Source organism: Mytilus californianus, unplaced genomic scaffold, assembly GCF_021869535.1.
Source record: "Mytilus californianus isolate M0D057914Y unplaced genomic scaffold, xbMytCali1.0.p SCAF_2, whole genome shotgun sequence".
Taxonomy (NCBI): domain Eukaryota; kingdom Metazoa; phylum Mollusca; class Bivalvia; order Mytilida; family Mytilidae; genus Mytilus; species Mytilus californianus.
In genome coordinates this window covers 9,069,897-9,097,738 of record NW_026262668.1, presented here as the reverse complement: position 1 = coordinate 9,097,738, position 27,842 = coordinate 9,069,897, and the positions used below count along the sequence as shown (strand labels likewise).

Sequence of the window (27,842 nt, the reverse complement as noted above, 5' to 3'; positions counted from 1 at the left end):
ATGACCAAAAGACCAACATGTTCTAATGAAGCTGACTTTAATGAGTGTAACTTTGCATTGACACAAACGCCAGAGTGACAGACATACAGACTTTTGAATACTTTCAAATGATTTTAAGTAGTTCACAATTATATGTTGCTACAATGTTTCACGTAGAGAAGTAATATTAGACGATATTTCTTATCCTACATTTTATCATGTTTATTGAACAAATGAAAATATTTGAACCTGGGAAATGTCTTGCATCTTTTAAACAGCACAGCCGTTTTTCTACTACTCACTGTAACAGTTTTTTATGATTTAACGATTTTACTGGTCCGCACAAATGTATTAGCTTATTATCCAACATACATCTGTAGCGTCCTAAGCTAGTTTCTTGTTATGACGAGCATATTTTGACCCAGGTCCTATATTCCATTTTTTTTTGCTTTGTTCTATTTCCTTTTTGAAGTTAGTGGTCATCTTGTTATTAGCTGCACTGTGCAGGTTTTTATTGTGTGTTTTATTTTTAGGAAATAGGTTTAATATAGAAAATATGTATAATTGTTTTTCGTAAACTATTTTGTTATGAATTAGGTTGTTAGTTTTCTCAATTGGATTGTTTCTTATCGGGTCCTTTTATAGCCGACTATATGATGTGGGTTTTTCTCATTGTTGAAGGTCGCACGGTTGCCTTTAATTGCTTACATCCACTTTATTTGAACTTTGGTGGATAGTTATCTTATTGGCAATCATACCACATCTCCTTATTTTTATATAAAGTATCCAATGTGAAACTGAAATGTTCAAATCATTAAAATGAACACTTTATTTAGATTTAATTTAAGTCAGTTCTCTTAAGTACATTTCCGTAGAATAATAATAGAATTTTTGATGATTTAAAGCAAAAATATCATCAAGGTAACGGAAGATGTTATTTTATTCTGTTTAAAGGAATTCAGACGGATCTTTGCGATGTTTGGCCAAAAAAAAAACGTTAATTCGACGATACAGGAACAATTCTGCTATTAAAGGGACATAATAATGATGCCCATAGAAATACATACAACCGGTCTGGAAACATTATTTCAAAAATTTACATAGATGTTGTCACGGAGAACATCAGCAGTTTTAATCATCTCATCACATTTCCAGTACATTGTATGTGCATCTAGCATTTGTTACGATATTTGACGATTTGTTTAGGCAGGCAATACATAGTAATTTCAGGGAAATGTTCTGAAGAAATCGTAAGCTGAGATGTGGTTATGGTATGATTGTCTACTATTTGACTCTCTGTAAAACGCACGTCCTTGAATATTGAATAATTTATAATTTCATGTTAGAGAACTTCCGAGTTTGAACTCAAACTCTGCTTGTTTTTTCACTGATTGGAAAACAATATGACTGATAGAAACAGTTATCTAAAGTTGAAACACTATATTTCGAGTTAAAGTTTTTATCAACACTTTCCTATGATAATTGCCCGTTTCAAGTCAGAATGTAACACTGTGGGAAAAATGTTGATTTTGTTCTCAGTTTAACATGTTTTGTACAAAACAATAAAGTTAAAACATAACATTTTCGTGTCGAATAAGTTACCGTTTTAACCAATAACCACAAATGCTTGTTTTTTTAGACTCTTAAATAAGACGGTCCAGTTTAGTGAAGGTATACATCACACTTAATGTCAGAAATAAACCTGACACACAGAGTACTATAACATTGTTTTATTGTCCCATTCCAGTAGTACAACATTTACTTGTTTATCATGGTAGTAACAATGGATATGTTTTTCATATTTCTTAATTTAAAATGAAGATGGTGTAGTTGCGTATTCAGTAAAATGGATTATAAGTTAATTTATGTGTGTGAGTATTTTGTAATATTTAGATATTAATGATCTTCATGATACAATCTGTACGCTGGTTTGAATATTTATAAAAACAGACTTGAATATGTTTTGATCCAACTACTATTATTTATATCCCTTCGAAGAATACAAAATATTATGGGCAAAAATGATAGAATAATACGATGTGACACTTTATTTCATTGAACTGACGCCATTTTGTGTTAGGAAAAGTAGCATATGAATAAAAAGACATATTGAGTGAGGCGGTGATACAACAAAACAAGTTTACAACAGTATACATCTTTAGGTTATCATGAATCTTGCATTATATGAATAAAATTTAACGATAAAAAAGTCGAACTGAGAACCATAAGCTTTGTTGAAGTGCAAAATGTTTTAAAAAAAATGCTCGAAAAATGATACCATGCGACCATTTGTACATCATTACTTGAATCGTTTCGATTGTTGTACAGCTTACCTTTGTAAACACCATTTAATTGATATCGAAACATTGAAAACTTGACTCCTGTGCAATACATTTATTGGAATCATGCTGACGACGGATGATCTTCTAAAACAAGCAACTCGTTTAAGTTTTATAGGTCAAGCAAAACGATACAGGCTTATAGTTCAAGAAACACTATAAAGTGTTAAAGGTAAAGCAACACGATAAAGGGTAATAGGTCAAGAAACACAATATAAGGTAATAGTTCAAGCAACACGATAAAGGGTTATAGGCCACGCAACACGTAAGCGGTTATTGGTCAAGCAACACAATAAAGAGTTAACGGTCAAGCAACACGATAAAATTTTATAGGTTAAGCACCACTACAAAGAGTTAAAGATTAAGAAACACGATAAAGGGTAATAGATTAAGCAACACGATAAAGGTATATAAGTCAAACAACACGATAAAAGGCTTTAGGGGCGATGTGAATCAGATGTGGATACTAACAAATTCAAAAGATATGTTAGAGTACATACAATTCAAGTCTCTTTCCTCTTGCAATAGTATTAAAACATTTGACTTTTCTACCCTTTACACACGTATTTCCCATTTCAAACGAAAAGAAAAATTGAACGAATTGGTGATGCGTTGTTTCATAAAAACAATGGCCAACGTAGATAGAAGTATCTTGTCATAAGGGGGGATAAATAGTACTTTGTAAAAAAATCAGACAAAATTCCCTGAACCTGACACTATCAAGATGGTTGATTACTTGATTGACACCATATCCGTTAAGTTTGGAAGACATGTTCTTAAAAAAACAATCAGCATTCCCATGGGAACCAACCTCTCTTTTCCGAGACTTAACTTATACAGTTAAGTCTGCCTCATATCTTGACTTACATCTGGAAATTGACAATGAGGGTCGGTTGAGAACAAAACTTTACGACAACAGAGATAATTTAAGCTTCAAAATTGTGAACTTTCCATTTCTATGTAGCAACATTCCAGCATCGCCTGCATGTGAAGTATATATCTCCCAATTGATACGATATTTTACAACTTGTATTTCAGTTCATGATTGCCTCTAAGGTGAGCTGCGGTTCACTAGGAAGCTATTTAACCATGAGTTCCAAGTGGTGAAATTGAAATCATCCCTTCGAAAAATTTACGGACGCCACCACGAGTTAGTTGACCGTTATGGAATATCTGTTTACATATGACGAAAGATATGTTCCAATTGTTGTATCCGAATTCCGTCCTCTTTTCCTCGAATATGACCGAACGAATAAAACTTACCACGAGTAAAAATTAGCAACACGACGGGTACCACACGTGGAGCTAGATCTGTAACACCTCGGTTTTTGGCGGGGTTTTTTTCACGTTGTTTTTAGTTTTTTATATTGTGTTTTGTATACTGTTGTTTGTCTTTTGGTCGTTTATCTTTTTTTGCGATGGCGTTGTCAGTTTGTTTTCGACTGATGAGTTTGATCGCCCCTTTGGTATCTTTCGTCTCTCTATTTTGCCATTGAATCGTGTTTAACATTCCTCTTTTGTTTTAAAATGTTCATGATAATTTAACTCTTGATTTAAATGTGTTGGATATTTGGTGTGGAAAATTAACAATCACAAACTTATTGTCTTAACTTCAAGTTTTTTTAATTAAGTTAAATGTTTTAAGCTCTAAATTTAGTTGGTACGAATAATCTTTGCATATGTTAGTTCTGTACTGTCGTGTGTAAACCCCCATGTAATTCTTTATGATATGTAGGTGTATAGATAAACGAATTCCGTTGAATTGTAGTAGGTTTATATATGAAGCATTTTAATGTTTGTGGATTTTCATTCAGAGCAACACACACCTATATAAATGTCCGATGTCTTCTTGTTTTATGGACCAAAGGGGCGAATGTAATATAATGTGAGTTTTTGAGATAATTGCGAACATGGAAATATTTATAACACTTCTCATATCTGTATAACAATAGATATGAGTTTCATCCTTGCTAAATGGATCGAGTTTGCAAATAATTGCTCGATTGTTTGCAGAAATTTATTCCGACCATTTTGGTTCTACACAGACAAAGCTGACCATTTATGCATGTACCGTACTTAAAAAATACACGACACTTTATTCGTATCTTCTCTCCTCTGTAAATTAGGCTGGAAGGTCCATTGATGAAGTAAATTAAGTAATTACTAACGCTGAAAATAGTAATTGAAACTATTTTTTTATCACGTTCAACAGCGTAATTTGGTTTGTTATGGACTCAATTTTGCTATCTTAAGATCACTTCTATTTTCATTGAAAAACATTATAGTACGCTGTTTAAAATTTTGTGGGTTTTTAGACCAATCTTGTTTCATGGAAGTTTTGCGCGCATGCTTGTGTTGGTTCTATTATTGACATAAATTCAAAACGTCTGAAAATCATTTTCTTCTTCTTTTTAAACTATCCCATATTCCTAGAATAATCCAAACTAAATAATAAGAAGTGAGGACAACAAACTACACATGGCACAGGGTCTTACTGATCAACTTTATCTGGTAGCCCGAGAAGCGACCAAAAAAGAAGAAAAAACACAACTTTCAAAGAATACAGTTTTTTTTCCACGTAAATTTCACTTTCCTACAAATGATCAGTTTTAAATTGTAAGCTAGCTAGTGAAATGTATGAAAACTATGCATAAATCACGCAATATAAAGTGTAGTATTATTTCAGACAATATAAAGTGTAGTATTATTTCAGACAATATAAAGTGTAGTATTATTTCAGACAATATAAAGTGTAGTATTATTTCAGACAATATAAAGTGTAGTATTATTTCAGACAATATAAAGTGTAGTATTATTTCAGACAATATAAAGTATAATGAAGTGTTTCATGTGCGAACTTCTATTTTCATTTTCTTGAAATAAATTGCTTGTTCTAAAATAAATTCTGATGCGTCGTATTTTTTTCAAGAATGAGGACTATTTATTTATTACAAGTAGGCATGTGCTGTAGCGAAGCCTGTTTCTGAAGCGATATGAGTTTTACTCAGTTATTTCTTGTCGTGCTGGTCATGTTAAAAATATTTAAAAAATCATAATGTTTTTCATGTGACTCTTTGCAGGTATTGTATATTTAGTGATTAATATTCTGAGTTGCCATGGATATTTACGAGTGTGTTATTATACAAACTGGTCACAGTACCGAAAAGGAATTGCTCGTTTTGTGCCAGAAGATATTGACGTCAAACTGTGTACACATCTTATTTATGCATTCGCCAAACTTGATGGCTATAAATTAGCAGCAGTAGAGTGGAATGATGATACGACGCCATGGAGCAAAGGAATGTAAGTTTGCGAAATTTACATGACTGTGTATCCACTTTTTTTGTCATCACTTGGCGTCCGTCCGTCGTCCGTTAACTTGTACAAAGAATATCTCTTTTGAAACTAGCAGGCCAAATTAAACCAAGCATTGCCACACTCATCATTGGGGTATCTAGTTTAAAAAATGTGTCTGATGACCCCACGTGCCAACCGACATGGCTGACATGACAAAAAATAGAACATAGGGGTAAAATGCAAGTTTATTTTTTAAGATAACAATTATGAATTAAACGTTAATTTTTCATTTGAAGTTCGTGTCTCCCAATATTTAGAACATAAACAACCCATTCATATTTTTTATTGTTTTGTTATCATTTAGGCCGTTGGTATTCTTGTTTGAATTGTTTCACATTATGTCATGTCGGGGTTTATAATAGCTGACTATAAACGATATTAGTTTGACTCATTTTTAAAGGCCCAACTGTCAGCTATAATTGATTACATTCACGCCATTCGGAAACAGGTGGATAGTCGTCTCATTTGTAATCATACTAAATCTTATTTTGAAAAAAAACATGTTATTTGAGGGCAATAACATTTTAAGGAGTTGATTTACGATGTCAGCTATGTTGACATATATTTAAGTCCCACTTAATAAAATTATCTATAACATCTTATAGTTTCCACATCTCTTTGTCTTTGAAGTCCGTGTCACTCACTTGAAAAAGACCAATCGAATTGTTTTTTTTCCATAATCACTTCTTTACATCTTAAAACAGCAAAGGTATTTGTGAACATTGCGGAAGAAATAAAATTATCCATAAAGGTTAATACGGCAAATACACTCTTGTCTTACACTGACCAATAGAAACATTCTATAAACATGTCAATTTGGACATTTACTGAATCATATGACAATTAAAGAATATGTTTTTGTCGATGGATTTATTTGTTATGTATAGACCTCAGTGAATAATCTATAATTATAAAATATGGAGATATGGTATGATTGGTAATGAGACAACTATCCCACAGAATCCAAATGACGTAGATTTAAGCAACTGTAGGTCACAATAAAGCCTTTAACAATGAGCAAAACCCATACCGTAAAGTTAGCTATAAAAGGACCCAATATGATAAGCTGCAAAACAATTCAAACGAAAAACCAACGGCCTGATTTATGACAAAACATTAAACGAAATATAAATGTGACAGATAGCAACCAACAACGACTGTTAGTTTGTCTAGATCAAAGATCTTATAAAGCAAATGCTGCCAATTATTTATTACCAACTTTATGTTATTTCTATAGTTGTTTACGTTCTGTACACAATCGTTGTTATGTTTTGATAACAATCTATATCCTCACGGTAGGTACAGTGTCCGGCTGAGATCGTGTTTTTTTCGAGTGAACCGGTCCACTTTTTTCGAGTGTAGATCAGGTTATTTCGAGTGTAGATCAGGTTATTTCGAGTGAAATTGCATGCGATCAGATCAGTTTACTGCTATTTCGCGACTATAATAGTTTTATTCGTGACTCTTCATCTTATTCTGAATGCTATACATGTTTTGAGCACACACTACGCTCAATTTCCTTGTAATTCACCTACAATTCAGTGTTTTATGTTGTCCGTGTTTTTTTCGAGGGCAGCATTTAAAACGGTTTTTTTTTAAAAGAAATGTGAATAAAAAAGAAGACATTCTTGGGCTTAAAACTGACTTTTTCTAGTTTGTAACTAATTTAGCGATGGACAATATTATACATTCTTAATAAGTCCCAAAAACCTATTACTATGTTAATCAAATTTAACCCTTTTCAATTTAATGATAACTTTCTGTTCTGAAAACATTTTTATTATTACTTTGCAATATTACGATAACTGATTAATCACGTGGTCCCTTTTAAAACGGGTTCAGAACCGAGTACAGGGACTCACAAACTTTTCAATTTCATTTCATGCTGTCTTTGTTTTTTTAATCAATAATATTTTATTTTATTTGATAACAGTTATACCCCCGTCACACTAGGCCATGATCGCACTACGATCTCTGAAAAAAATGCAAATTTTGACGATCGTAGTGCGATCGTGTAGATCGCAGTAAGGTCGTGGTACGGTCGTGGTGAGGTCTTCATGATCGTGATGAGCGTGGACCAACTTTGAACATGTTCAAAACAATCGTGGTGCGGTCGTGGCGAAATCAGGTCGTATTAGAAGCGTAGTGAGAGCGCAGTAAAGTCGTGGTATGATCGCAAAGGTCGCTGTACCATCGTAGCGAGAGCGTAGCGAAAGCGCGATTCTAGTCGGAGATACTGCGCAACGATCTCACAGCGACGTCACTACGACCTCACTACGACCATCACGTTTCTACCGCGACCCAACCACGCTTCTACTTCGACTATACCACGTTTATATTACGCTGTTCAAGACCATAGTACGATTCTAGCACGCTCATGCCGTCCTCATCACGCTCTTCTTACGACCTGACTACGTTCATACTACGACCATTTCGAGTTCTAGTCATGCTCATTGTCATTGTCACATAAAATATATAAAAGCTCTCCAGGTTTTGTTTGAAACATCAATTTCAATTGAACCATGGAAACACAAGACCATGTACATGTAGTAATTCTTCTACAATCATTAACACAGTTACAAAATCTTAACGACCAGGCCATGATATTGTTATTGAGAGAGAGAAGAAGAAGAATAAGAAGAAATTTTAGACGGCGTAGGTCCTGCTGGGTTCGTCCTTGGTTATCAACCGAAAGGAGACTCCAGTTTGGTCATTATGATCAGTTGATGAACGAGTAACGAATCGAGGATGAACCTTCCTTCTTTAATTTTTCGAGAATGCCACCAGAGATGTTCGATGAACTTCTTAACAGAGTTGGTCCAAGAATCAAGAAGACTGATACCCTATTTAGAAGAGCCCTGTCGCCTGGTCTTAAACTTGCCATCGCAGTATGAACGTGGTATGATCGTAGTATGATCGTGGTAAGAGCGTGCTATAATCGCAGTAGAAGCGTGGTAAGATCGTGTTGCAATCGGATAAATCGTGGTATGGTCGTAATGAGAATGTGATGAGCGTAGTAAGATCGTGATAATCGTAGTGAGGTCGCAGAATAAGCGTGGTGAGAACGTGGTATAATCGTAGCGGGATCTTTGTAGAAGCGTAATGAGGACATAGTAGCATCGTGAAAACAACGAAAATTTACATTTTCATGCCGCTCATACCGCGACCTCACCACGATCTGATTTTTTTTTAGATCGCGCTGAGCGTGGTGCGATCGTGGTCTAGTGTGACGGGGGCATACTAGTAATCACGAAAAACATATGAACAAGAAAACTAAGCAAAAGAAGTAAAAAAATCAGAAATATCAATATAAACCTATAAACCCATATATTCTTCTAAAGGACCTCCCTCCCTTAAAAAAAAAAAAAAAAATAAAAAAAAAAAAAAAAAAAAAAAAAAAAATTCAATAACATTGGAATTGAATGGAATATCTAATTAAAAAAATAAAAACAACACTCTCTAATTTTCATGCGTTCGAAGCACTCATTTAAACATATTTTATTTGTTATTACATATAACAAAAAGGATCAGACACAAGTTATCACAACTTAGATAGTCCTCTCCTAAATATAATAAGTTATAATATATAAATATAAAGACATGCAACAACAACATTAGATAATTATAGATTTGTACAATAGTTATAAGTACAAGAAGAAAGTTCACAATTTCCCAAAAAGATAAACAACAGTCCTACGTAAAAAAGCTTATTCATTGACATTCTTAACTATATCAGTTAAAAAAAAGAAAAAGAAAGAGAAAAATATCTTTCTAAAGGTCAAAACGTTCACTTTTCCGAATAAAATGTAAGACTTCTTTAATTAAAAATGTATTTTGACTGAGAGTTAAATTTTCGTTTCCATTTAGTAAAGTACCAAGATCTAAAGACGGGACAAAAAGTACTTTGTCTAAAAGGTGAATTCTGATTTGTGCATAAAGCGGACATTCAAAGAAAAAATGAAATATGTCTAGAACAAACAAAAATCTGTCTTTAGTCAGACTGCCGGACCGACAGCTTTGATAATTAATTATATTGAATCTATTCTTTCGTAGAGAATACTTAAATTTGGAGATTGAATCTACATTTCTAATTGCGCTATCGATTTTATTCCATTATCTTATAGTATGGGAAAATATGAATTTTTGTTGGTTCTAATCGAAATGATAGGTCATCTGGTCGTTGTCTGTTTGTGAGATATAAATTTCTGTTTGTTTTTTTTTTGGATTAAAAGACATTAACCAGGTTTTTGACCAGTTATTTAGTGGAGTTAAATCATTTGAATTATGTTCTTGTATTAAGACTGGATTTCTACTAAAATAACCAAAGGAGGTATCATCCGCAAATAATCTACAGAGCGACGTTAAATTTACGCTATTATCATTTATGTATATCAAAAATAAAAGGGGCCCTAAAACTGAACCCTGGGAAACCCCTGCAGACACTTTACCCACAGAAGACGCACTGTTTTTATTGATAACCTTCTGCTCTCGGTTTTCTAAATAGCTGGAGAACCATTTTAATGAATTACCAGATATTCCATAGGCTTTTAATTTGAGAAGCAGGCCCTTATGCCATACTTTATCAAATGCTTTTGAAAAATCGGCAAAAACAGAGCAAGTATCTTCCTTTTTTTCAAGTGCATTTAAAATCGAATTATAAATTTCCAAGAGATGATGTGTAGTTGAATGTTTTGCCAAAAATCCAGACTGGTAAAGGTAAAATAGGCCATGTTCAACCATAAGATTATAAACCCGTTTATAAATAACCCTTTCCATGACTTTACCTACACAACTGATAAGTGAAATCGGACGATAGTTAGAGGGAATTGAAGGATCTCCATTTTTAAAGACTGGAATAACATTAGCCAGTTTCCGTTGAGTAGGATTTAAAATTTTCACGATATCTAAAATTTCGTTTGAGTTTATTTCAATATTATTAAGTGTTTTAAATGTTTTTGTTGGGAGTTGAGCATGATCATCGTTTAGGTGAGAAACAGAACAAAAATAGTTATTCAGCATTTCGCATTTATCAAGGTCGTCATATATTATTTCATCAATAATACCTTCTTGATTATATTTTTTCAGAGGCGGTATGTCAGTTGACCCTTTATTATTTGTTATGAGCATTCTCATAATTTTCCAGTACATTTTTGGATTTGCAGAGTTTTCGATGATTATATCGTTTAAATTATTTTCAAATTGCTCCTTGTTCGAAGCACTTTTCTGGATTAACCTTTATCCGGAACGCTCAAAGCCGAATATTTGAAAGCCAAGGATGTATAAGAAGAACCAAACATTTGTAGAGCTATATGACCAAAAGGACATAAATAATTATAGCCAAATCCATCTAAGGTCAACTGGGGCCTGATGGAATTGAAACCTTAGTTTCTTTATGATTTTTAAATTTACAAACGGACAACTTTTAATGATCGATTGTTGGTCGCTTAACGTCCAGTGGAAAATAGTTCATGCATGTTCAGGACGAGAACAAATTAACAATAAATCCAATAAGTAGGTCCTGTAACAGAGGACGTGCGGGATGAAGGTCGGTAGATTTAGACTGTCACTAAACATTAGGGTGTATTGGATATGGACAGATGTTTTGGCTTGCAACAGGCCACCCATGGACCCCTTAACGTGCAGTGAGCGAGAACCCTAACCCTAAACTCTCTCTATACGCCCCATTCTGACCGGATATGACTGTACTTAAACATCCCGAACAGCCAAACGGACGCCGCACTTTGGCAAGAGTTTTACTGCCGGTCGGAAGAGGACCTAAGTGACTATATTCCCCCAGTCACCCTTGGAGGTAAACAGTTATAGAAAGGTTTGTTATAAATCATGTCAGTACCGAATTACTGACTACTGAGCTAATGGTGAACCGGGGACTTATCCGATGTATTTGTTAAATAACGAAATAAATAATCTGTAAGCTTTGATACGATCATTTTGAAATAAATAAAAAAAAAAAAAAAAAAAAAAAACGAAATGTGTATATAATAATCGTACACCTCACAAATATACATTGTCAAAGGTTAATTTGTATTCCTTTAATTTCTGATGGAAATGCGGCTATGATGGCGCTTAATTCCCGTGTGACCAAGCAAAGCATATGCTTGATCAGACCCCTCTTCACAGTAGGAGCATTAGAACATTGTTCTTGATTTTCATTTCTAGAACAATAAAACATCAAGACACATAGTAAATGAAACATATAGGAAGTATTTTTACAAACTATGTGTACGTACGTCTCAATCTAACATATCTGAGCTAACATAAAGATTGTTTACTTCATTAAAGATTTACTGTATGAAATCCATTTCGGCACAGTAATTTGAAGATTTCTGAATACAAGTGAACGATACCTTTTATGAAATCAGGGGTTAAAAAATCCACTAGCCCGACGCCCGGGACTAGACTTTTACACTTCGGGCAATTAAAACTTGTAACCGAATATGCCCGACGGACTAGTAACAAACAATTCTTGGCATTTCCAAAATAGTAAGTGGAAAATCCCCTCATCGCTATTCTATCTTAGCCAATCAGATTCAATTACGTACGTCATCCGGGATTCCAAGAATTTGAACCGATTTTGTACATGTTTTAAAAATAGAACAACTAACTCTGGGTGGACCGGTATCATGTATTGATCGCAATTCACGTACTTTCAATATCAATTTCTCAGTACAGGGGGTATTGTACATTGCTTATGCCGAGATTTTCAATTAATGGTACTTGCATGGGTGTATGATGTAATGATCGATATTGACCTGTCTTGTCGGACAGCTGTTAATTTGAGCTTGAAACCATGCACAAATTATTTCTAAACATTTTAGTACGACCACCACAGGAACTTTGTCAGTTTCAAAACGAAAAACGGTAGATGAAGGGGGTAATGAGGCTGAAAATTTATCCCAAAAAATGCCAAATACGACCAGGAAAAGCGGAAAAAAACATTTATAGTGTCATGGACAGAAAGATTCCCCATGGGCAAGGTCGACTGTTACTGATGATAAACAAGAGATGATGTTTTGTGAATATTGCCGTTACTTTTCCCGATCACGCTGATAAAAAGTCTGCTTTGTATGTGGGAACAACAAATATACGAATTGAACCACTGGTTTAACATGACAATATCAATGATCATGTTTTCTGTGCCCGAAAATATTTAACAACCCATAGTACAAGGGATATCCAAAAAGATGTCTAGAGATCTTTGTTATAATTAATAAAACAAACATTTATTTGATTTATTTTATCAAATACCGTGTATAATGCCGCATTCAAAACAAGGGACACCCACTCTAAATTTGAAAGGTATACTCGGGCTAGCAGGTCAGTTTTGATGGGCTAGCAGCTCTTTCAACAGGGCTAGTAAAATCCTGCTACCAATAAGTCCTGGGCTAGTGAGCTGTAACAAATATTTTTAACCCCTGGAAATGTACGTATTAATACAGCATTATCAAACTGGTTTAATGCATTGTTTCAAGTTTTGAAAAGTGCTCTATTTGGACCTTTTCGTTTTTTTAAACGTAAATGCATCGACATATTATATTTTAAGCATAGGATTTTTTTTTCACTCGATAAAACAATGACGCACTCGAAAAAACACAGACTGCTCTCTAAAAAACGCGGACATATAAAAATTAATTTACTCTCCAAAATGTCCTTTTCAATGCAAAAATAAGAATTCTTATAAAGTGTCTGTATATCTAAGGATATATAGATTCCATGTATGCGTTTCTGTTGATATTTACATTGGTATGCGTACAAAAAAATTGCCTTAATCCATAGTTTGGAATAAAGCATTGTAAAGCTAAATTAAACGTTTTTATAACAAAATAATGTAGGGTTGATAATATCTTTTTATCATAAATACAAATTTACCTTCTATGATCTTATATATAAGGTTCTAGCATCTTTTTTTTTAAAGTCTTACCAAAAAGGAAGTCTGTTTGTTTACATTTTTGATGATATGCACTCGAAAAAACGCGGTCACACTCGAAAAAACCCAAACAAATCATTCGAAAAAACACGATCTCAGCCGGACACTATACCTACTGTGATACTTTTAAACCTTATTACGATGCACGTTATTGCGGAATTTATAGATACAGATACAAGCTGTAAATTGTTTGTACAGGCGTATGGACATGTACCGGGATTTATCAAGATTTTCTAGAAATCAACTCTCTCCCAATTTTAATCCCAGCCTCTGAAATTCAAGAATGTATATAAAAGAACATACAATGAACATCCTGATGTACACAAGTAAATAACGTGTTTACCTTGAATTGTCTTGTCTTGTTAAAATAAACGAGAGTGCCGAACTTTGTTACAGTCAGATTCAGTACACTAATACCAAATCTTAAATGTACCCATTTAATGTTCGACCACGACTTAAAACAAATTACCCTAATCTTATCGATAGTGATGATATAAGAACACATAGCTTGGTATGTGATATATAGAACTGTTGTTTTTCGTCCAATTTTCAATAATTGTTGACATTTTTGTACGATAACCGGTCTGTAAGAGTCGAAAAGAGGGGGGGGAAGGGGGGGGGGGGGGGGAATCACGCGTTTGCTCAATCTTAACCAAACATTTACAGTTGAACCAGCATATGTTTGCCAGATGCATATACTTACTTTTTAAAGTGCTCTTTTTAATTTTTTTTATTTCATTACTGTTTCAGGAATAATACTGTCAACGATCACTTTTAATATACAGTCTTTGCAATTTCCTTGGTAAACAAATGACACTTTGTAAAAACAAAGAGATGTTGTATGAGACAACTATCCACCAGAGCTCAAATGAAGTGGATATACGCAATCATAGACCACCGTACGGCTTTTAACAATGAGAAAAACCAATACCGTATAGTCGGCCATAAAAGGCCCCGACATGAAAAATGTGAGACAGATCAAACGAAAAAACTAACGCCCTAACTTATGACAAAACAATTTACGAAAAACAAATATGATAGACACGAACCAACGGCAACCACTGACATTTGCCCGTTGCAGTCCTTTATATTGTGAACCGATGGCCTAGAATTGACCTGGTACCCGTCCGTAGATTAGTATGAAGTTTAACGTAAAATTATGTATCGTAAGGACATATTCCTTCATGTTAATGTAATTATTATCTCGTCAACCATAATTAATAATGTATCATGGTGATTATTAACCTGTGACTTCTGTCATGATATCAAATCACATTATGATTATTAATCATGTAAAATACAAATTTATTACGTAAGATATTATTTATGTATTTTCCATATGGCCTGTTCTCATATAATTGCAAGTAAATGTTCATGGATCTTATTCATGCACATATGGCCAACTTGACAATTTGAGCTCTGCCTAAAAAAACATTATATGTAAACGAATAAGAAATTTATATTGAATTCCCCATTCACATGCTTTAAAACTTTTAAATAGTTTTAAGTGGAGATCAGTTCTCTTATAGTTTCTAGATCTGTTTAATTTGTTCCTAACATTTCAACACTGAGATTGAGAGCTTGTTTTACTGTATACACTTGTCTATTGTTGAACATTGTAACTATGTTGACATTAATATGTCTTGTTTTTGTTGGGTTGTTGACAAATCAATAACCTTGACAAATGACATATTGTGGGAACAACATCAACAGTCATGGATAAATGCAATTGAACACATATTTCATAATATTTAATGCATAACAAATGATAAAATATGTACATGCCATATAAGCGGGAGGTTTGGCTAGCCATAAAACCAGGTTCAAACCACCATTTTTTCTTAAAATGTCCTGTACCAAGTCAGGAATATGGCAGTTGTTTTCAAATAGTCCGTTTCTATGTATGTTGGCGTTTGTTTTTGTAGCACTTCAGTGTTTCTGTTGTTCCGTTGTTTTCCTCTTATAGTTGATGTGTTTCCCTCGGTTTTGGTTTGTGACCCGGATTTGTTTCAGTTAAATCAATTTATGACTATTGAACAGCGGTATACTACTGTTGCCTTTATACGTCCTTGAAAGAGATAACTTAAAAGAGCTGAAAATTAAGATATCTTAATAATTGTTTACCTCTAAATATCAATGGAGTCGTTGTGTCGTTGGGTCACTGTTTTATTAATGTACCTTCTCTTATTCGTAGGTAGTAGTCTATAATTATACTGTTGTTGTTCAATCACTGCATCTGGTATCTTTTGGATAAAAATCAATATTATGACGTGACGTTTTCTGATTTCATGTACATATGTCCTAAAATCTGCCTTAAATAATAAAAATACCGAAAAGATCAACTGCCGTTTTATGTAAAAATCTTTAAAATACTTATGAAAATTAAGTTTAAGGTGACTTATCGGTTTTTATTAGTTTTGTCTATCAGCTGTCATAATATTAACGAGAAAAATCATAGGGTTTTCGTGTAGACGAGTAACATACAAAAGTTGTTCTTCGAGGCTTTCTCCTATTTTGGGGAACTCACAAGTATAAAAATATTAAAATGCGATACCATTTAGAAGTTGAAAGCTAGGGCTTTGGGACGGCATATATGTATGGCGTAATATAAGCCATTTTCGGATCGTGTAGCTCTTAAAAAAGCCATTATTCGTTGTAGACACCAAGGGAAAATATCTGCACCTACATTGTTTTTGGCATTACACGAGATCATGTCTTCTGCCTTTACTGGTCATTGCGTTGCTGTATGAAATATTTTATGACGCATTGCAACTGAAATTAAGTGTAGAGCTGCATGATTTGATACCAGAGGACAAATTCCTTGAGTTTGCTTTCAGGAACTGCGAGTATTCTTGTTTGCTTTCAGGAACTGCGAGTATTCCTGTTTGCTTTCAGGAACTGCGAGTATTCTTTATCACGGTATAATTTGTTGATTATTTTATGTTTTTGCCTTTAACTTTAATGTTAGAGTTGAATGGTTTTTTATCATAAAATTATGTTCTTTTGCATACGTTTTGTTACATTATAATGTGCATGTCCCCCTCAGGGTCAGTGGTTTTCTTGTGTCATATATTAATGTCTTATTTTGTGATTTAATGTTGATGTTGGATTTTTTTTATCATTTCTTATTTCATTTAGTTACATTTAAGTTAGACATTTTGTATGGACACTTATTTATTGATAAAACTGTGTTTTCTTTTTGATGTATTTTGATTGTTTTGTCGTTTGTTTGCTGTCTGATTTACGTATACCCTACATCTCCTTTAATACTTAATAATGTGGGGCGCAAGCTTTAAAGTTTTTCACTTTCAATGCAATTAGTTGTTTTCATTTTCTTTGTTTTCACAATTTTTATTTTCATTTTAGGTATGAAAGATTCAACAATATGAAACTGTCAAATCCATCTTTAAAAACATTGTTGGCCGTTGGTGGATGGAATTTTGGCAGTAAGCCTTTTAGTGATATGGCGTCTCAGCCAAGTAGAAGATCAATATTTATAAATTCAACAATCGAGTTTTTACGGAAGAGAAACTTCGACGGACTAGACATTGACTGGGAGTATCCAGCGACTCGCGGAGGGCCTCCGCAAGATAAAATAAATTTAGCATCATTAATGAAGGTAATTCTACATTTACTGTCGGAAGTATGATGTCATTGCCTTGTTTTTTTTATCTCTCTCTATTTGAATGATTTTTCATTGCCTCTCCCCCTTGGAATCTGCGCCATACTTTTTGGTTTTTCACTTTTAAGTTCAGTGTTTGATTTAAAATATTCGAAGTCTTACGTAGGTTAACGTTTTTTTTCTGGATTTACGAGATTTTGTTTCATATTTAGGACATTTCGTTTTTCATGACGACTTCGTTTCTATTTTTTCTGGATTTATCTTAAATGTCTAACAAAGTTACATACAATGTTTATCAAAATTACCACGGCGGTGTTTTAGTATACATGTAACATTTCTTTATAGAAAGTTTGCGGACATAATCATGACTTGGTTCATTAATCACAAAATATTTATGTGACGAATAAGATCCAATGATTAATCTTCCTGGTGCAAGGTCTACTTTGTCAAATAAGTTCTATTTTCATAGTTTTATAATTACATAAATTAATGGTTCATGATATTTGCTGTCATATCACTTCACAACAACAACGTTTAAAAAATAAAACAAGATGTATGTCGGATTGATGATGTTTTATTTCAAATCCAGAATATGGATATTTAATGTCCTCTGTTAGAATTGATATGATGATAATTTCTGCACATTCTGAATAATTTTTCTCGGTCTAACACTACCAACAAGCGGTTCATTCTACATCCTATTCAAAATCGACCCAGAGTTTAAACAAATTGTGAGTTAATTGGCTTTTTTATAATTTGAAGCATTTTTGGTAATATTCTTAATAGCCTACAACAAACTCTGTGACTGGATAACAATGTCTTAGTTAAGCAACGAGAAGAAATATGAAATTCCCCATACATGTACTCCTTCATTTTCTGGTGTTGGCAATACACCAGATACCACCTGGATACGGGGAATACACCATATGCCAACTGGATACGGGGAATACATAGATACCACTTCACATTTACATCAAAGTCTCAATAGAAAAATATATGACGAGTCAGTGAGAATGAAGATTCGAGACTGCATTCCGCTCCAACATTTGATAAGGTTGAAATAGATTTGTAGTTTGCTTAAAAAATAACATGGTTACCTGAGACTATTTTTGAACGTGACCTTGTGACCTTAAGGGGAGGGAGTACCTTACTGGAGCCCATATCATATTCAAACTTTCTTTAACATTTAAAAGATCTTTGAAGATATAGAAATTTGAAATATGAAGTATATTATAATACCATCATGTGTTTGTGTGTGTGTGTATGTGTGTGTGTGTGTGTGTTTGTATCCTTGTATGATATCTTTGCAATAAAATATTGAAGTACGATTAGGTTAACGAGTTATATACCCTCATATACTAGTATGTGTTTCCTTGTCTTATACAATGTATGTTTGTAATAAAATATTTGAGTATTTCACGGATTACTTTTTTCCCAATTAGGAGATGAGAAAAGCGTTTGAAGAAGAATCAAAATCAACAAGAAAGTCCCGTTTATTACTTACAATAGCTGTGCCAGCTGACGAAGAGAAAATAAAAAATGGATACGACATAGAAGCTATTTCAAAGTATGTTATTAATTTGAAACGAGTTAAGACTATACGCATCATATTCCTTCATTTATTCCTCTAAATTCCCCGTTGATGAATTATGAAATTATTAATAAACTAAGATTCCATAGCCCTCTGAGCAAAGTTGACCTTTGCTAAATTTGTCTATTCTTTTTTTTTATGTTCCTTTTCTTCATATACATGTAGCTTCTAACATTTTCCCGTATTCATATATTCCAGTATTGAAATGAGCTCAAAAATGGTTTGAGCGTTCGTGATGAAGGTAAATCCAGAAAGTACTTCGGATACAAAATTCATAAAGTCTTATTTTCATTTTCTAAGCAATTATATTTTAAATTAGTGATAATATGTAGAGTTTTAGAATAGTAAAACCGTAAATTCATATTTTTTAATTTATATATATATATCTAAGCGCATTTGTACTTGTTTGTTTTAAAATCTAATGTTCAATTAGCTTCAGCATTGTTTTATACTGTACATCCGATTAAGGATGTTCTATTACTTTGTTTTCCCCCTCTTATTTATTTAAAACCATGGTTTACATCAGTTAAAGAAAAGTTTTTTTCAAAGTATGCATAAATTTTGAAGTGAAACCTTCTGAAAGCTCGTCCCGATCAGACATTGAATTTTGAAACTGTCCTTCAAAACTTGCAAATTCACATCTGTTACTGTTTAATTTTCATTGGTTTTTTAAATATATATGCATTTGTCTTAAGAAAACAACTATTACTAATATACAAATGTACTTAATCAATTACCATGTATACAAATGTACTTTACCAATTATTACCATGTATACAAATGTACTTAATCAATTACCATGTATGCAAACCATCACGAATGGATTGTGCAAAATGGACAAGTAAAAACGTTTCACATGTGCATTTTAAAAAGCAATCTTTGTTTTACTGTCAAGAGAAGATCGAGACACAGATATTGTGTTTAAATAAAAACTCAAGCTTAAATGTATATAAATGTTCGATGATTTCGAGTATTTGTTGGTTGGTCGGCATCACCCCTTCCACTCACACACACACAAAGAAGATATTATACATAGTTCTATGACTATATGAAGTATGTTTTTTCCAGATCGTCAGATTTTATCAATATAATGACTTATGATTTTCATGGAGCATGGGACCCTGTCACAGGACACAACAGTCCGTTGTTTCCTAGGAGCAAAGATATGGGATACGCAGCACAGAAGAACATGGTAAGCGTATTTAAGAGTAGGTTTTAATAAGTAATTTGATCATTTAGTGAATAAGTCATTTGCATTTTTGACATGATATTATGGTTTAAACGTGTAGGAATGAGGACAAATTCACAGGTTTCCCACATAGCGAATCACCCCGACTTGTTTTTATAAATGTTACTTATTTGCCATGAGCAACACTAGGGGGGGGGGGGGGCACTAGTGAAGAAGGAACTGCTGACCGTACCACAGAACCTGAGTAAATCCCCCTATTTATGGTGAGCTTTGTGTTGTGTTGCTCGATCTTTAATTTTCTAAGAAGCTTGAATTTCTTCCACTTAATGTTTTTTAGTGTCCATGGTGTCTTCTTTCCCTTTTTTTCCTTAAAGCTGTGCTTTTCTGCAGTAAAATTCCCAGGGCTGCTCAATGGCGAAAATACAACTGGGATGAATTAATGTTTAGGAAATTAAATTCGATATCATAACAACGACGGAAGAATCCACCTTCTTTCCACATTAACAAAAAGACATATACACATTTTGCAAGTTTACGAAACTTCGAATCTAACTGAGTGATGTTGTTATTTCAGAACTGGGTTTCAAATTATTGGTTAAATAAAGGTACACCAAGATCGAAAATTGTTATTGGCTTTCCTCTGTTTGGCAGAGGCTTTACATTAAGAAACCGGAACAACCATGATATTGGATCTGAGGCAACCGGAGGATCGATTGCTGGTCCTCACACTAGTGAAGTGGGATACATTTCTAATTTCGAGGTAAGAAATAATTCTCTAAGTAATTACCCTTTCACCAAAACTGAGAAAACTAATGAATAAAAAACAAGTGTTTGATTATGATCTTTGACCTTGTATGCCCTACAAATAAAAGTATAACAGTAAGATCTTGCTTAATTAAAAGTACCCTTTCATATACTTTAATTATGAATTAAATTATAATGGCATCGAAAACTTGACTTTTCAATATCTGACTGATGTCAAGTGATAACAAAGGCGTAAAATACAGGATCCGGAAGAGTAGGCAATCCCAATTGGAAATACATTTTACGTGTGTAGGGTAGTATATTTGAAGTAGGGACGGGTCAGATCTACATATATGATTGAGACGTTCGTTAATGGCTGTTAGTACCGTATGATTTGACTATAGTAAGATACCAAAATACATTTATTTTTCAAATATTTAGGTTTGCAAAATGATTGCTGATGGTGCTAAAGTATACAGAGACACAGAACAGAAGGTCCCTTATCTTGTTCAGGGAGACCAGTGGATAGGTTACGATGATAAAGAGAGTTTTACTGAAAAGGTAATACACACAATAACAATTACATGCATTCGACATACATTAGATGCCATTAAATACAATTGAATAATAAGATTTATCATGTTTTTCCTGAAGCTAATTTCAAACTGATGAAAGACCCCCTCCTAAAGGATTGAAATCTATCATTTTGTTGCATTAACCAATATATTATGGTGTGAATTAGATGCACTAAATCGGGCAAACGCCTTCATATGTGTATCTCATACATGCACCATCGTCGAGTATATATATAGAAATGACTAAGATATGTCTTTATAGTTTAAGTTTATATGTTTTCAGAAAATGAAGAAAATAATATCACATCCTGTTGGTATTCTTATTTCATTCCGGAATTTTAAATGAAATATTTCATTTTTATCTCTCAAAGATTTCTGTCAGACATTAAAAATGAGTGTCTGTAAATTGTAAAGTATTAAGGTTATATTAAGGTGAAAAGAAAAGAGAACTTCTGCAGATCCGGATTAAGGAGGGGGCCGGTCCCCCATATGGAGCTTCAAATATGATAAATGCATAGATCTTTTACAAATATCACTCCAAACGTTGGCTTGCCAGGCCCCCTTTTTTTAAATCCTGGATCCGCACCTTAGAAGATATTAAGAGTACTATAAAAATCCAAAATAAAATAAAAGCAGACAACACCATGACCAATAAGAGAAAAGAACACGCCAGACAAAACTACACATACATTTATAAATAAAAAGATTGAGGAACACGTACTCCACCAAAACCAGAGTAGAACTCAATATGTTCCTTTTTTTACTTACTACATTACAATCAATACTTACTGTCTAATGTGATATAAAGATGTGAGGATATTTTCCCTTAACATTTGTCTAAAAAAAACCATGCGACTTTCTGTTTTTTTTTAACTGTATGCTGTTTCCATTCTAGCGCTACTGATAAGCCTTATGCAGACAAAACGCAAAACTGGTTTCCTTAATTATAAGCCTGGTAATCTTAGAATTTTACCAAAACAGTTTATACTTTTTACTCGAATTAAACCTATTCAAAGAATTATTAAGATATTATATAAACACTTAGGCTGTGTAATAACAATATATTGAAATTTACCAGCAAAGTAATTTTTCAGGCAAACTGGGTGAAACAGAACAAATTTGGTGGTGTAATGTTTTGGTCATTAGCATTAGATGATTTTACTGGTTTGGCATGCAAGACTGGTTCTAAATATCCAATGATATCAACGGTCAAACGTATTCTAGCAGAAAAAGATATAGTGGGAGTCAATACTAAACAACAGACATCTGACACATTATCAATATCGAAGACTAGTTCTAATAAGACAGTCACAACTAATTCACCTGTTTCATCCGATATCTCTGCTCAGTCATCAGCTACACCATCATCCATCAAACAAATCGGATCAAGGACAAGCACACAGACAAAGGGAAATTCATTAGTTGACGATAATCAAACACACCCATCAATTTCTAACGGACAACTTAAAGCAAACGAAAACGCAAACCTATCTGTGGATAATATAATAATAGAAGAAGAGCAATTAACGGCATCAACCAAAGACGTGGCTTTACAAGATAAGAAAAAATTATCTAAGTCAGTCCTTTCAACTAGCAGTAGTAACAAAGGACTAGAGAAAAAGCTTGAAGAGGAAAACAAAACTGTTTCTATAAGTCAAAGTATCCCCCAAACACATTCAAATGAACGTGCAACAACTAAGGATAATACTGACGCGAAAAGTACAAAACCAATGTCGAGCCAACTGTCTACTGGAGCAAAATCAATTGATACAGAAGAAATACAAAAGAATAACAACAATAAGAATACATCTAAAGTATTAAACGAGAAAGCCTCTATCAATTCAACAAGTTTGAACCCGGATGGCTTGCAGACAAAAGTAAAAGAAATGAATATAGAAAGCACCGACAAGGAGAATGTTGGACAGTTAAATACACAAAACAATAGAAGTAATCAGAATGCCTTACCTAACACTGATATATCAGCTTCTATAACAACAAATACAAAAAATAAGGAAGAAACGAATAACCAGACAGAAATTACAAATGCTGTCTCCAACAAAAGCCAAAATATTTCAAAACAAAGCAATACAGAAGAACTATTGAAGCATGGAAATAATGAACAGCAAAATCCTTCTCCCACTACGAGTGGATCTGTTGTGGGTATAGTTAATATAACAGCCAAAACAACGGAAAATAAAGTAAACAGTGTCCCAGGGGGAGGAAAAACAATTGCCACATTAAAAGAAGGCACCAATAAAGGTAGAAAAATGACAGAGACTTCATCTTTGAAGGTTGCAAATGGTGGTGATAATATAAGTAAAAGAAAAAATGAAACTGCAACACCAGATTTTAAGGACACGGAAGTACCAAATAAAGATTCTAAAACAAAATCAAATCCGTCTGTAAGTAATACTGGTTTAGATGCTGCTTATGAAAATACCGATTCATCAAAACCCGAGACAGGTACCTCAGAAACATCAAACACAAAACATGCATCTGCGAAAACAAAAAAAATATCAGATAGAATTGAATCAAGAAAAAAATCAAGAAAAAAATCAAGAACAAAATCAAGGAAGAATTCACGAAAGAATTCATCTCAGCAAAATGGCCAATCATCAATACAAGAACCTACAAAGCAAACACCGTCCGGAAAAGTTTTGTCTACATTATCCGATGACATGACTAAGACAGGAGTGAAACAGGAATTGAAATTAGAAAAAAAGAAAAGTAAAGAAACCGTACGAATGCGACGATCTAACAACAATTTTGATTACAGTTCATATTTTCGGAAAAGGTCCCTTCTTCAAACCACAGAAGTCGGAAATGGGGCTAATCCGTCAAGGTTTGGTTCAGTCTTGAGTTCTCTATTAGATATAGTGTCAAATTTTGCAGTAGGAGGAAGAGATCGGTCTGTCCAGCAATCACAGGGATCGAACACCGGTGGAAGACGTATTGAAGCAAGACGAATAAGTGTTACACCAAGTCCACCTGTAAGTTTAGATTTACAACGACGTTTTGGAGCAAGGAGACGATTAACTGCAACTCCTAGGCCATCTGGTGTTCCAAATTCCCAAAGACGTCTAGAGGCTAGGCGACGACAGACTGTCACGTCAGGCCCATCTCCTCGATTGCAACAGGCATTACGATTACAGCAAAGGACAAATGCTAGACAAAATCAGCAAACTAGTTTGAATGCTGTTGACCCAAATTTGAACACCGGGCAAATGCAGAATCAAAGACAAAAGACAAATATAAGACAAGATCAGCAAGCTAATGCTAATGCAGTTCGTATTGCAAACAGACGACAAGCACAAAATCAAAGAACGAATAGTCTTAGACAAGGTACACAAGTCAGCTCTAATGCAGCAACTGTTACAAGAAACAGAGGACAGTTGCAAACAAGGCTATCGACACGAACCAGAACCCAGTCGCGCAATGGTACACCTGAGAGTATCGCCCTATTTCCGTCTGTCGAATCTGCAAATAGTGGAAGAACCAATACAGATATCTCTCCAACTCGACCAACACAGATGAACAGTGTAATGCGCCAAAGAAATGGAAATGCTGTTCAAAATAACGAAATACGTTTGTTGCAAACAAGACGAAGAAACAGACTAAGAAATGATAATGCAGTTCGGACGAATAACATACTTACATCTAAGTCTGTGAACGGGAATCGTTTGACGGTTTCTCGAGATAATATTTTAGAAAACAGATCAACATCACTATTACAGCGAATTGAAGACGCGACTCGTCAGCGAGGAGCCACAACTCGTTTACAGAACTCTATACAGAATAATCCAAATACAAATCAACTGCGTGATTCCTTTTTAAATCAGATACCTGACCTACTTGATAATCCTCCAATTAATACACTGGATGCAACAAGACTTCAAACAGCTTTACTTCGAACTCAACAGCGAAATGCAAACCAAAATGATCGTTCAATAAGAAGAAATTCAAGACGTCCGCCGTCTAACAGACTGCAAAATCTAAGACCATCTTTACCACAGTTAAATAACTTGAACGAACATTCACTGCTTAATAATAATCAAATTTTTCGAAATCAATTGCCACAACTAGGAGCTGAATTAGATGTTACTGAACTTGGTATACTTCAAGGAATCCCAACAGCATCAGCACTAGGGTTACAACCAATAAACCCCACGATGGGCATTAAACAGTCAACAGAGAATGGTCGTATATCATTGAACAACATTACCTCATTATCGAACGATCAGCAAAGTGATAGGGGACAGCAACCAGTGAGGAATCTGGGTGTACAACCAAATATAGATGCTAAAAGAATTATGCAAAATGATATGATAAGTCGTCAAACAATGTTAGAACAGCAAAACCGGATAACAGGAGGAGATAATCAGGTTGCACTGTTAGAAAGACTGTTAAGTCGTCAGGTTCTAGGGAGTACCAACGGATTGACGAGAAAAGAGCTAAACGAGATGACACAGTTACAAGGGATGATAAGTAATCAGTTATTAGGATCTGAGTTAACAAGAAATAATGTTCCCCGTCGGTTGTCTTTGGAAAGAATAAACGGAAATAGTCTACCTACGTTTAACCAGATAGTGCCTTTAGCTAGAAGTGCTCAACCTAGACATTTTGATAGCTTAAGTTCTACCAATAGCATTCTTCCTAAATCTGAAATGGAACAGAAAATTGGTAATGAAATGTTGGTAATTCCAAATAAATTAGCTCAGAGACAGCGAAACAAACTTTCAACGACTCAAGGGATGACACCAACAAGTAATTCTTTAAACAGTTTGCGTCTTGAAGATTTGAAGCTTGGTGCAGATAATGCAGATCTAAGTATGAATTCTGTTTTAAATCAACTTCAGAGTTTTAAATCTCAGACTAGTTCGACTTTGCCATTTTCGTTAAAACAACAACAAAAACCTCTTACAAGGCAAACAAACATAACTGCCCTAAAGACAACATCTGGCATCAAACCAATGGCTCAAAATCCATCCAGTAAACAAACAGGTAACATTGCAAATATATTAAAAGATCGATTTCCGCAATTAAATGCAAATCAGATAACAGCCTTAACAAATGAAATTAAGAGACAAGTAAAGTCTGTTGTAAAATCAAATTTTTCAGAAAAAGTGCGCGATACATTAATTACAATGCCTTCTCAAAAAACGTCAGGAAATGGAAAACCTAGTGCATCGATTCCACAAAAAATTACGGAAAAGTTCCAACCTCGCGAAAACGAAAACATTAAAAAGTTGGTAATTCAAGAAATGGAACCAAAAAGATCAAATAGCAGTCCAAATTTTAATCCGATAAAAGGACTGGAAATGCTATCCCCAAAACGTTCAACAAATGTCGGGAATACAGTAAATTTGGAGCAACTACGACAAGAATTAATGAGAAGTGGTTTACCAGGAAACTTAGTTATTCAAATTAATCCATCACCTCTTCTAAATGGTAGATCAGATGTAAATACTCGACTTTCCTCTGGAAGATTAGGAGTAACAAGAGGAACACAAGTCCCATCTGTAGACGTACCAATTGTTCGAAATCAAATGGTTAGACGAAATAATAACATATTATTGCGAAATCCATTCCGGAAACAGCCTCGTGTTCCGCTTGCACTAATTACAACAACTCCTACTCCCCAGCAAAAGATAGATGCTATTCAATCTCCCCATGAACTTATCATCAAGGAAAGAGGAAAACAGGCAATTGAGTTATCGAACTTGCCGTCGACGCCATCTTCATCACCAAGACAACAATTTCGGGCTTCAAATCAAACAGTAGTTTTAGGGAGTAGGTCAAAAGCAAAAATTCCCTTGCCGAAATCTGAAGTTTTATGGAAATGGCAAGTGTAAAACTTAAATCTGAACTATGTCAGATCCTACAAAAGAAAATTGAATAACTTATATCAGATATTTATGTCAAGATTTCGAGATTTTATATCAGATTTAACGACTAAAAGCTGGCAATGAAACAAGAAAAAGTGTGCATCTAAATAAAATACACAAACTAAATGCTAAATATAATTATGATGCTTGTGTACGATGAAAGGTTGATTTCTATAATGGTACATACTTTTTTTTACAGTGAGTCATTTTACATAAAAAATCTTTACAATTTGTGCATGTTGTCTTGTATTCATAGAAGGGTGTATCAATAGGATGGATAGATCATGGACGAATGCAAAATATATGTTTGAAGAATTTTTTTTCACATATAACATAATTGTAAATGAATTTTGCTTCTAAACGGTAAATGGTATTATGTCCTTATAACGTTCTGTAATTATTTTACTCTGTAAATCGAACATGCATAGTGAAAGTCTTGTCCTTCATAAAACGATCAGGATTTCAGATCAAAGACCTCATTGTGTTATTGACCTTGTCAATTCCTTTAAAGCATACGTTTTAGTTATATTGATGGATAGGTACTTTCGTTTATTTTTACACTTAAAGTCAACATATTTTTGACGTTTTTCGTATTTGTTTACTTCCATAATTCATT

At 33.9% G+C, this 27,842-nt stretch overlaps 1 protein-coding gene across 1 annotated transcript; it reads left to right on the top strand.

Annotated features, from left to right (window-relative positions):
- On the top strand, positions 1–27,459 carry LOC127728872 (putative leucine-rich repeat-containing protein DDB_G0290503). The gene is made up of 8 exons (XM_052236462.1): positions 1–46; positions 5,399–5,621; positions 16,987–17,239; positions 18,685–18,809; positions 19,902–20,025; positions 20,597–20,782; positions 21,208–21,327; positions 22,436–27,459. The coding sequence occupies exons 1-8, from the start codon at positions 1–3 to the stop codon at positions 27,191–27,193; spliced, it is 5,835 nt and encodes a 1,944-aa protein (XP_052092422.1). The 3' UTR covers positions 27,194–27,459.
- Positions 27,460–27,842: the final 383 nt, after the last annotated feature.

What these genes read in the sequence shown, in the direction of transcription:
- LOC127728872 (XM_052236462.1), top strand. Translation starts at nt 1, where the DNA reads ATGACCAAAAGACCAACATGTTCTAATGAAGCTGACTTTAATGAGT. An exon ending in ATTTAGCATCATTAATGAAG is followed by an intron (nt 17,240 to 18,684) that starts GTAATTCTACAT and finishes TTTCCCAATTAG; the next exon opens with GAGATGAGAAAAGCGTTTGA. An exon ending in AAGAGAGTTTTACTGAAAAG is followed by an intron (nt 21,328 to 22,435) that starts GTAATACACACA and finishes GTAATTTTTCAG; the next exon opens with GCAAACTGGGTGAAACAGAA.